The sequence below is a fragment of the Eretmochelys imbricata genome, chromosome 10, assembly GCF_965152235.1.
Source record: "Eretmochelys imbricata isolate rEreImb1 chromosome 10, rEreImb1.hap1, whole genome shotgun sequence".
Classification (NCBI taxonomy): Eukaryota; Metazoa; Chordata; order Testudines; family Cheloniidae; genus Eretmochelys; species Eretmochelys imbricata.
The window spans coordinates 61,116,206-61,128,743 of NC_135581.1; the positions used below are offsets into that span (position 1 = coordinate 61,116,206).

General features: G+C 39.3%; 1 protein-coding gene across 2 annotated transcripts in view; it reads right to left on the bottom strand.

Moving 5' to 3' along the window:
• The window catches only part of UNC13C (unc-13 homolog C), a 387,958-nt gene extending 375,858 nt beyond the window's left edge, over nt 1-12,100 (bottom strand). Inside the window, exon 1 of one of the 2 annotated variants that reach the window (XM_077828069.1) lies at nt 9,139-12,100. In XM_077828069.1, the coding sequence (XP_077684195.1) occupies nt 9,139-12,097 (2,959 nt within the window). In that variant the 5' untranslated portion in view covers nt 12,098-12,100. The remainder of the gene's footprint in view (nt 1-9,138) is intronic. The other variant, XM_077828068.1, reaches the window with a different exon arrangement.
• Between the last annotated feature and the right edge of the window lie 438 nt (nt 12,101-12,538).

Genomic DNA, 12,538 nt, shown 5'->3' on the forward strand with positions numbered 1-12,538 from the left:
AATCCTGTCCCTGTGAAAGTCACTGGGAACTTTGCCAATTGACTTTATTGGAGCCAGGATTTCATCGTAGATCAAAACACCCTCCCTAAATGTGGAAAGATCAGTTCTGGATGCAAGCTTTAGGACTTGGAACCAGCCCTAGTTTGAACATGAAACTATTCCTCAAGAATTGTTTTAACTTTTGCCCAAACCTTATTGGTGCAGTCTCTCTGAATGTGTAACGGGGCACTGTTCTCTACATACTATACAGTAGGTCAGATATGGAAGAGGAAATTGTAATTTATTAGATAATAGTAAAAAATAATCCCTCTCACCTAGAAAGCTCCCTCTCTCCATTTTGCAAATCAAACTATGCACTTTTTAATTTGCATAAGACAAAAAATAAAGATAGAGGGAAAATTCAAGATGTTCAATTGGAAAAAGTGGAAATGGTGTTAAGATCATTAAGTTATAAAGAATCGTGGACACTTTAAGTTACAGTTACATTTTCCTCCAAGGAGGGGAAGATTGGCACAGCGAGGCTTCCTGAGCCAAAATGTGGTTACTAGCAGGAGAGCATAAAGCCCCAGTCATTCCCCTGGTTCCAGAGTGCAATCAGAAATTGCACCATCAGCATCGATAGCTGCACCAAGGGAATGGCCCAACCAGGGTCTGTAAAGTCTCTGGACCTCTGACACACCATTGGAAGCTGGCATAGTGTAGTTTGGTCTTGGTCAGTGGGTAGGCCCATAGCTGTTTGTTCACACTACAAAAGGACCAGGGCCAAGGGTATGACTAGGTCTCCAAACCTCAGAGACCCCCAGCACCACATAGGGCAGAAGACCCCAACTGTGCTGCCTCTTGTGGGCCAGCTCCTCTAGAGAGACATTGCTAGCTATCAGATCAGGCAGCAGCTTGGTCAGGAGGCAGACGTGGGAGTCTCTGACATCAGGAGTAATGCAGAAAGATAGGGGCTTCTGCTAGTCCCCCACGTTGAGTTTGTAGTTCTCACAGGAGTTCTGCACAAACAAGTTAGCTAATGAATAGTCTACAGATTTTGGGGCCAAAGTCCATAATCTTTATTCAAGTTTTGCCTGAGTAAGGACCTAGGGTTTGGCGCTTGGAGTACATAGATATGTTCTTTTATCAAAGGACCTACTTCTTTAGCTTCATTATGTGCAGAAGTCCCATTGAAATCAATGAAAATTCGGTCAATAGACAATCTACAAAACTTGGCCCAAAGAACATATGGCACTCAAAAGGCAGTGTGAATGAAGCACAAGCATCAAAAAGAGAAATCTACTGAGCCTAGCAATGGTTTGTAATATTCGGCTTCTTTCAAAATATCACAGAAAGAAAGAATAGGGACCATCTATACTATGAGTTATTTACCAATTTATATTTTTCCGGTCATTAAAATGTTTCATGTTTGGGTCTTTATTTTCTTGGTGGATTAAACATGCTCTGTATAATTCTAGTAATTCAGATAATTTAATTTCCACATCAAGAAATAGCTGTGTGGATCCCTTTTATCCCAAAGTCATTACATTAAAATTATGCAGACTTTTTTCATTTCTAAAATACAGGGATCTAAGGAAAATGCTTAAATATTTTGGAACTAAAAACAGAAACTGCCTTTTATCTTGGAGATAAAATATTAATTTGTGCTCATTTCCACAGAAGAGCACAGTGCAATTTATAAATATGTCCTTGAAACTGACATTCATGCACAGGTGTTCTTTTAGCTCTGGTAAATATATTTTTAAATGTTTCTACTGAAAGGCCACAGAACTTTACAGGAATACTCTTTAAAAAAAAAATCTATATTCCTCATTTCAAAGTATTTTAAATGCCAATAACTTGATGAATACTGTAATTGTTGTAAAGACTGGGGTGAACAGAATTTGATTGAACTATGCTTCTGTTATAAAAATGCAAACTAATATAAAATCTGAGATAATTTTAATAGACTTTGCTAAACAAACAGGACATACATACTGCCTTCCAACTGAATGGAGACAAATCTCTTCCACTTCATTTTATATCACCATGTGTACATTGAACAGGAAAATAAATCTAAACTCAATTCAATTATCAGATTATTAGATTTATGTTCAACATTGCACTAGATCCTTGCCCTTGTGTCTGGTCGAATCAGCTAATCAGGGATTTCCCTGCTCTATACATCCCCAACATTGTAGGTCTATTGAATGGTGGCTGGAGGTGGTGGCATTGCAGGAGAACTGCTGCATTCTGCTCATCCCTGGTGCTGAGATAACCATTGCAGGAAGATACAAGTTAGTGCAGTCTTGAGGCTGCTCTGACATGCTCTGGGAACCAAACTGGCCACCAGTTTGCCCCAAGATCAAAGGAGTAGAGAGATATCAGGATAGCACAAAGCCACCTTTTACCCCTTCTCATTTTGGTTCCTGCCCTGAGTTCAGCTAGACTTGAGGATCAGTCCCACAGAAAACCTAAAATTTTAAAATTTACAGTTTCTCTCTACATTCACACAAAACTCAACCATCAGAGAGCCACTTCTTTCAGAAGGAACTCTAGGAGTTGACCCTCTTAAAATGATCCATTATTGGCTCTTTATTACACTGTCTCTCTGTCTCCCTCAAGCACCTGAGACAACTTCAAACTTAAAATTCTAAGATTATTTTTAAAGATTCAGAATTCGCAGATGACACTCAGGATATTTTACAAGTGTCCACTCTGCGGTTAAAGGGGGTATCTTTTTTTATATGAAATGGTGGAAGAGAAGTTTCCAGAAATGTTCACTGACTTTTAGCACATAGGTTTCCTTTTTAGGAGCAATCACAACTGGCCTATCAGAAAGAGGAGAAAACGTGACAAGGTGGACACATGTTTGCATAACTGTTTCTTGGCCACAACGTGTTAACCTCCTCCACCAGGAAGCACTTGCTTGATCTTCTCCTTCAGTTTCAGCAGCCCTAGCACAGCAACTACTTAGACTTCAGGGCTGATCCCCACATTAAAAGTTTTACCAGTATAACCATGTTGGGTAGGGGGTGTGATTTATTTGCTGATATAACTTTGTCTACACAATACTACATCATTATAAAGGTGTTTTATGCTGGTATAGTTTATTTGGATTCCCAAAAGTTATATCAGTATAACCGTTTCCACACTTGGTGCATGTGTTGGCGTATGTGTGAGCATCACTTTACCTTTGCCAGCATAGTTAAAGGACCAAACTTAAGTATAGACAATCTTAATTCCATAGGGTTTGTTCAGAATACCAAAGGATAATATCAGACTGTCACCATGTCTTCCATCACTCCAGGCCAAAATCCATTAGGTATATGATACAATACAAGTAAAACCTTGTTCCAGTGAACATTTTACTTTCAGATTTTGAGGCACGACAGATAAAATTTTCTTGCTCAGTATCATTAACAACTTCTGTTTTCTAAAGTCTTTCCTCTGTCCAGGCTATTCTTTCAGAATAACACAAAGACAGCATACAACCTATTCAGTTAGTTAACAGTGGATTTTTTTTTACTGAGAGTCTTCTTGAGATTGGAGAGATGAAAATTGCCATTAGGCTCTGTGCAGAAAAAAACATCTCAAAGAGGATTTTTTAAAAAACAAATGTCATTACATCATTATGAGTGAACCTCACCCCAGTGTCAGGGCCAGCTCAAGATCTATGCATAGCTTTAGTTCCCCTTAAGCCTTCAAAACAGACCCGAAGTGGTGCATGGTACTTGTGCTAGCCCTCTGCCCAGGGGTGCATTTCACCCCAAAGCCATCCATGGCAGGTCAAAACTTATATCATTTTAAAGCCACAGAAATGTCAGCCAGAAAACTTGGGATTCCTTAAGCATAACTGTGATAATTTTATGACGCAAGCCAAGGGCTAGGTAGAATTAAGTTAAAGAGAAGTGCTGGTTTTTATTTTTTAGCAGCAACATTCTTGCATAAAGTAAAGGTGGCAATGCCAGCCCTGAGCCTCTATATTTCCAGACATGAAATTCCCAAATGGATGCCAGTTGAATTTTTGATCATGGGGATGGCTGAGTCATTAAAAAAGACAAACTATTCTCAACAGGGTTTGTTAGTGTAGTATGAACAGGAGTTAGCCTCCAGCGTCTCTGGGAGAGTTGGCATCTCAGGCAAGGAAATAATGGCTTCTATCTCTCAGGTTAGCAAAAGACATGCAAAACGGCACAATCCACAGCCACTCACTATTAAAAAGCATTATTATTTCCTCACTGTTACTGCACTGTGGTATCTCAGATACTAGAGTATTTGGCAGGGGTTCTCAAACTTAATTGCACTGCAACCGCCTTCTGATAACAAAAATGACACACATGACCCCGGGGGGGGATTGAAGCCTGAGCCCACCCAAGCCCCACCACCCCAGGCATGGGGGCCAAAGCCAAAACCTGAGCCCCATCACCCAGGGCTGAAGCCCTTGGGCTTTGGCCCCAGGCAGTGGGGCTTGAGCTTTGGCTTCAGACCTGGGGTTCAGGCTTGGCCTTCGGCCCTGGGGCTCGGGCTTGGCCCTGGGCCCCAGCAAGTCTAATGCAAGACCTGGTGACCCCATTACAATGGGGTCACGACCCACTTTGGGGTCCCGACCCATAGTTTGAGAACAGCTGTCCTATTGTAAGTGTAGGGAGAATTACTGTGTTATCTCATGCCAGCATGAGGTAATTGTATGGAAACATTTGCCTTTTAATGGAACCTACTTTTCCCCTCTCCTCACAGCAGCACCAGAAACCTAACAGAGTGGAAAAGCCACTCCACCCAGCCTTACAGGGCTTCAGAGATCATGGTACAGTTCCCATAAATCCTCTAGTTCCTTACGTAGGAAGGGTCTGACTGACTAAGCCCCTAATAGGTGGAAAAAATCATTACATAAATTTGAATAGCCAAACCCAGAGCCTAGTTCCCAGTCTGAGTAGATGGGCCTGGCACTAAGCAGATGCATCACAGGGTCAGGAATCCTTCCTCACGCCTGTGGAGCACATTCCTAGCTTCTTGGCGGAGGTGATTCCAGCCCAATGAACTCACACACACTTCTTCTCCAGTGCCGAATTGGAGGACCCACACAATAGCAGGTCCCCCTGGCCTGACCATGCCCAGCCCACTCACATCTTTGATGTGGTTCCCCTTACAGTCTTCCCCTTTTGTGCAGTAGAAACACACTGGTTATGTTGCCTTTCTGACTTAGTGGAACTTTGCTACGCTGATCCTTCATGTTCCACCCCTCACATGGCCCCTGCACCAGAAGCTGCCTCTACCAGATTTGCATTTGTTGGATCTCTGGGATCTGATCCCCAAAGTGTTAGGTCCAGAGGGGAGAGGACCGGTACTGGCCAGAGAGCCCCTCTCTGAGAGAGCTTCAGAAAACAGAAGACAGGAAGGAAAAGGGGAATAGTTAGGGAACATGTAGTTAGGAGCAGAAAGGGAGCCTGGGGAGAGGAAACAGTATAGGCCCCCCAAATCTGACAAGATTATTACAAATATTAACAGGTTAGGAGAAAGGAAATAGCAGTAAATCAGAGAGCTAAAATAATTCTTGATTATGAAATATTGTCTGAAGTAGACTATTAGGCATTATTTTCCTGATACTGCTCTTGGTACCCAACTATTCTTACACAGCATACACATCTTGAGTTTGGATGGTTTCACAAACAGTGCTGTAGTTTGTGGTACAAAACATCCTAAAATGAGCTTATAAAACTTTTAAATCTTATGATTATCTGTGTGTTATTCACTTTCCCTCTCATACATACATCTGATTACTCTCACTTCAGCAGGTCAACAGGAACTTGTGGAAATAAATAATAATCTGCAGTGAGCCCACTGTATATGTTATCTCTCTTGCTATAAAGAGAGAATGAGACCATCAAATGGGAACACTATAGAGGAATTCTTATTTATATCCAAAGGTCCCTGGTGACCTTTAACTCATGAGTTACTGGAGTGAAACAACAGAATGTACTTATTTATCTGAGCTTTGCTGTTTGGAGTAATTTGGAGTAATGATACTATTATATTATCTAGTAGTATCTCTGGCTGAGCAACATGCCATCCATCAATCCGTATGGCCATTAAGAAGAGATTGAGAGAATCTTTAAATGGTGCGCTTTATGCGCTGGTGATATAGTAAGGATTCTTTCAAACAGCTGAACTGAGACCAACACTCTTTTATCCATTAATAAGAAATCACAAGCTGATATAAATCACAGTTACAGGGGAAAATAATCAACAAGCTATTCGCAGAAGTAATGCAGCCCTAAATTATTCACGTTTCTTTAAAAAATATGACTGGTTACTGCAAATATAAATGTAATGCCCCAAACTATCCTGCTTAATTAGCTAATTGAATTTTAATGCTCTTTGGCCAGGCAAGCGTCAGCCTCTAAAAAACAAAAGTGGTTTGAAAATTGGCAGCCTGGCAAGGCGCTATAAAGCTTAATATGCTTCTTTGTTTCCTATACTTATTTTAAAATACTTCAAAACTTCCATGTAATTTAAACACAAATTGGAGTTTAATGGTTTCTTTCTTTGGGAAAATGGTATTAAAAAGACATCCTTCTTCAGATACAGATACAAAGTGCTCTAATAATGCCTTTCCCTTATCTGGGAATGAAATCTTACTGTACCACCATCTTCCTGCTCATTGAAAAATAATGAAAGAAAGAGATTTGGCTGAAACAGTACAGTATGTCACTCAGCAAATAGAAAACACAGAGAAGGAAATTTTAACATAAGTTTGAAAATAAAAAGATCCCAACTGTTACATATATATTGCAAGTTTAAAATCAGGGCTCCTGCAATACTACTGGGTATTCTAGAAACATGTAAATTCAGGGTATATTGTAAGCATGTAGATCCAAGTGAAGCAGCCCATTTAACATAAAATATTACATCAACCATTAAAACCAAGCACAATGGGCAGTTAGGTTTTGTTAGAAAATATGGCCCGGTGCAATAAAGGGCAGGAATTGAGAATTCCTACATCCTAACCACTAACAATGACCAATTATGGGTGCAATCCATGTCCTCCCTTTGTGGGTGGGGAAAGGACAAAACAGTGGAACCATTCAGACATTATTGAACAACAGACATCATGATGCAGAGCCAACCTCTGAGAGGGCTCACTCTGTGCTCACAGGGGTCGTGGACAGGCCAGGGGAGTAGCCTCAATGTCACCAGCTGGTCTGCCAACTACACAGATCTTCTGGTTCCCATGCACTTTCCTCGTGGTGCATGGAATAGACCTGGCCAAAACTACAGCCCAGGGCCTCATATGCCATAACTATGTGAGTGCTCTGTGCCCCACAGCCCTCTATCCAGGGAATAGGATTCGGTGCCCCCATCCCCACACACTGGTCCCTTGGCGAATAGCCAGGTACACAGAACAAAAATTCCATCTCTGTGAGATTGTAACATACCGTCAGTAATGGTTCAAGAATTTACAATAGAAATACCAGATTTCTGATTAAGAGGAAGCCTTCAGTAGATTTATTCTATTTAAATGCCTTCAGTGGACATCCTTTCACTTGCAGGAGTGAGCGAGGGATCACTTTTTCTGCATTTCAGAAAGCTGATCATAGGAGATAAAACACACATCTAACTTTTCATTTGTTTGGGACTATATTCTAAGACCTGGGCTCTGCCTACTAGCAGTGGTCTTTAATATGGGTTTCACTCTGTTATATTCTCTATATGTAGCTTCCTTAACAATTGCTTTTCTAACCTTTTTCCTGTCCCTATTCAATAATATTGTCTAAGCATCCTGATTAACTACTTTTACTGTCTTTAAGTTTTGGTTGGTAGTAATGAGCCTGGAGAGAAACGAAAATATATGTCAAACTGCTGACCCATTTTCCATAAATACAGTATCTGGTTTCTAGCATAGTATTGAAGAAATGTCTGAAAAATGCCAACCTATGAGAAGTGTTATCATTTAAATCCAACATGAAGTCTAGTTGAATGGTACTTATTTGGCTATGCAACATATTTTCAATTTGACTGCACATTTATTATAAAAATAGTTTTCTAAGTACAAAAGAACTTCATAACATTCAAAGCTTCTGAGGCACTAATTACTACAAAATAAATTTTTTTAGCTGAAGGCACAATTCTTCATCTTTCAAGTGAAAGTATCAGATTATATTTTTTCATAGCAACTATTAGCAACTGAGCAAAGATTCAGTTAAGGTGACAATTACCATCTGCTAGTCATAGTAATTATGTAGTCCTAATTAATTGTGAATGTCCAAGTACACGAATAGATTCAAAATATGAAATATTAAGAATGGACTCTCTTCTGTGGATTACTACAGTAATTATAATCATATACCCATTGAAAGGATATTTGAGTATGGAGCCATTAATAAGGAAAATAAAGGTAGTGGACCATATTGTGTCTGCATGTGCAATCTCTGACATAAGCATGATACAAGCCCCATATTTTTCATTTACACTGAAGATATCACATATACCTTTTCCCCCTTTTAATTATTATCTCAGGACAAACTTCAATGGGCTTGTATTAATTTAACTAAGAACAGAATTCAGACCAATGATTTATATACTAATTAAGGTAGCATAGAAAGTTATGTTGCTCAGAGATCTAACCTACATGGTCATCAAGATGAGCATAAAACCAATCATCTATATGAAAGGGGGCTGGAAAAATACTGTCATATTAGAACACTTTGGGTTCCTAGCTATTCCACTTATAAAGTTGTGTGAAAATGTATTAATTAAAACCAGACTACATAGTCAATTTAACTGAGAGTTTAACCTAATGAAACAATGCTGAGTTTTCATCCACTATTCATTTACAATACAAAATTTAAATTGTTTTTAAATCATCTGTGTGGCATATTAAAGCTAACAAAAACATATTCAAATCAGACTTCCAGAATATAGTCTGAGAATACACTGAATTCAACTGCAAAACTCCCGTTGACTTCAGTAGGGCCAGGATTTCACCCCAAGACTGAAAATATGAATTTTATTAAAGAGTCTAATAACTGTTCCTCCTGAAGTCAATGGGCATTCTGTCATTGAATTCTATGGGAGAAGGATTGGGCCCTATATAGAAAATAAGGGTAATCTTTAATTATGACAGCAAAGTTTGTTTACTAGACAATATTTAATCAGTACCTCCAGCAAGGATCTTCTCTTCCAACTCACTCATTTGCTTCTTGTAGGCTTTTAAAGCAGCGTCTTTAAATGATGGGCGTAGTCTCTTTTTCTTTGCAATTTCAATAGGCATCACTGTAATATTTTGATTTTCATCTCCCCTGACTTCTGTTTCAGCAGCTATATCTTCTGCAGGTTCCAACCCATCTTCGATGGTCAGTTTGTCAAACTGCTGGTCATATTCATCTTCTTGTAGTGTTGCGTATGGCGTTTCATATGAAAACTGTTCAAGTTCATACTCCTGTACCTGTTGATCAGTTTCATTGGTGTTAGTTCTATTTTCTAGTTTAGCAAGAACTTGTTCCATTACTTCTACATAATCTGTTTCATTCTCACCACCTGGCTCACTTAAATCTTCCTCATCCTCAGCTTTGTAATAACAAGGCTCTGTATAAACATCAGAATCAAGGGTTGTGCTTGATTCATTAGCAGTAGACTGGGATAAAGTCCTAAATCTCCCCATAAAAGATGACCCACTATCATCATATCCACTTAAACTTTGTGTGCTTTTGTTCCAGACCACTTCCAGGGCTGATTTAGCACGCTGAAGTGTAGATCCAAATTTAGGAAAGCTGAATGTCTTGTCAGAAAGGTCTATACTTAGTCGACTATGCCATGATTTAGGAGGTGCTTCCTCCGATTCATCACTTGGTAGTTCACTTTGACTTCTATACATCATGGGCAATCTGTTTTGATTTTGATAAAGGGAATTAGAATTTGTTTCCTGATAATCATCATATTGGCTGATCCACTGACTTTGTGTTTCACTGTCAAGGCCGGGACATGATGGGGAATTACCACCAAGGGTAAAGTCATAGCTTTCAGCATCATCCTGGAGGTCAGAACTTTGGCACTTTCCAAAATCTATCTGTTGGTCTGAAGGGCTGCTCATATCATAAGCAAAAGCTTCTTGTGTGGATGAATCTAGGCCCAAGTCTGTGCCTTGATCCAACTGATTCCAGTCTTTCCATGGTGAAAGATCATCATGTAAGGTGAATTGAGAATCACTATAATGGCTTCTGTCTCCAGATACACACATTACTCCATTGCTTACACCACTGTCAACTGTTTCAGTGTTTTCAGCTTCATTTTGCTCTGGATAAAGCTGCATATCTTGGTTAAAAGTCTGATCTTGAGAGCTACCATACCAGTTGCACGTTTCATCTTGCCTTCTCTGCCAAAGCTCTCGATCTGAGGAAGACAATAGTGAGCTGCCATTTGTTCTACTAAAATACTGATTCTCAGAAAAATCCTCAGAGTAAGACTGACACAATTTTGAAAAATCTGACTCCGAACGGCTAAGTTTGGGAGTTGTAAAATCATTCTGTGAATGCCATACAGGTGGCATATCTGAATAGTAGGTCTTTGATTGCTGATCCACATTGTCAAATTCTGGTGACTGTTCACCATAATTTGTTTTATTTGGAAAGGTGCTGCCACCAACAGTCCTACTAGGGATTCTGGTATTTGGAGACTCCACACTTCCCTTTGTAGTGCTCGCTTTTATCTGAAATGCTGATTTCGATATCTTTGCATAACTATTCCTATTTATATCCGATTCCGGCTCTTTATCACTGTCATCAGGTGATACCCAGTCATGTTTTTTAGTTTTGGGCTCTGGTTTCATATCCATACTTTCATATGTCTGAGAGGAAGGCAGTCCTCTCTCTTTTCTCTCCCTCATGTCATGGGAAAGGATATCTGTAGAAATTCCAATGCCGGTTCCTTTAAGTTTATAAGATTTTTTTAAAATTAAATCTCTCTGTTGTGCTGTTTCAAAGTATACAAGTATGGGTCTAGGCTTTGCATTGGGACAGTCTCTTTGTTGCCCTAATCTATGGGCCAATTCAATTTTAATCATGTTTTGTGCCTCTGAGAACCCCATTCTGTCTATTAAAATTCTGTAAACCACATTTTCAATATTTTCAAACCTGTCTTCAGGCACATTTAAAAACCTAAGACTTGCTTTGTTTCCTGGGTGGCCTATTTGTTTAATGTAGTCGTGAATGTCTCGAGTTTCCCTTCGGGACTGTACAAATCCAGTTCGCAACTGTTCAATTTCACTTTGTACAACTTCTACGCTACTAGAGATTTCATCAATGGATTGTTTCAGAGCATTTACGTGTCCTCTTAATTCAGAAAGTTCTGTTTCAATTTGACTGATTCCCTGAAGTTCTTTAAAGATCATTTCCATAACATCATGCGTTTGACTAATACACCCAGTTGAACTAAAACCTGGTTCAAGGGCATTGGATTTCTGGTGACGACCAGTTCTGTCTAATGACTTGCTTCTTAGGCCCCATGATTTCTTCCATGTGCTCAGCTCTGAGTCCGATGAGACACACTCTTGGCTCTTTTTCCATTTCCTTAGTTTTCGTAAAGCTCCTAGCTTTAGGGTATGCAAAGTACGTTCACCATCAGAGCTTCCATCTGATGGAGCAAGGCTGCTCAAACTCTTTCTGTTGCGTCTCACAGGCATTGTATGTGATAAATACTCCTTTTTCCTGCTGCTACCCTTTACTTCACTTAATGACTCAGAATATGAACTATCATTTGAAGAGATATCTTGAAATAATTCCTCATTATTATTGTTTGTTACAAAAATACTCTTTTGTAGTCCATTGGCAATAGCAACTCTGTAACTGAATGTTGGAGAAAGTGAAAATTCTTTATTACCTTCCTCTTCTTCAGTTGACAAGTTGCGAGCAGATGAACACTTTGCAATCTTTTTAACAGTGCTTTTCAAAGTATTTGAAAACTTTGGATTCTTTGTCTGTCCGACCTGGGTTAAGTCTTGTTCCTTTTTGCTCTGACAACTCTCTTTCTTTTTTGTACTATTTCCCAATTTCTTTGTAAACATTCCTTTGTAAATCTTATATATGTAAGATGAGATCAGGCTCTTTAAAAGGGCAGAAACCATGGAGAGTAATTTATATTAACCTTTCCCCACAAAAACTGCAATTTAGGATCCAGAAAAATATTTGTATCTCCAACAGAATCATTAGTGAGTGTACATTTTATCAGCTGCGACTGTAGACAGGCAGGATGTACTCAACATGTAAACTACCAATGTTTTTGTATCATTTGACAGGAAAAAGCACTTGTGTTCATCAGAAACCAAATCCTGAAGGAAGCCTGAATGTGCTGTAAAATCCTGCTCTGTTCCCCATGGCTTCTGGCAGTGTCTAAAAAGGAGGGAATAGTGTTACTATGGCTTTCAAAACAGAATTTATCACTTAATCCATTACATGGCAACACTAAACATTTTTTGAAATCCATGTGACATTTGGCAGTAAGAGAAACCAGCTGGACCATGTCCATTTTAAAATACAATCAAACTTAATATATTTAATTGTAGTGC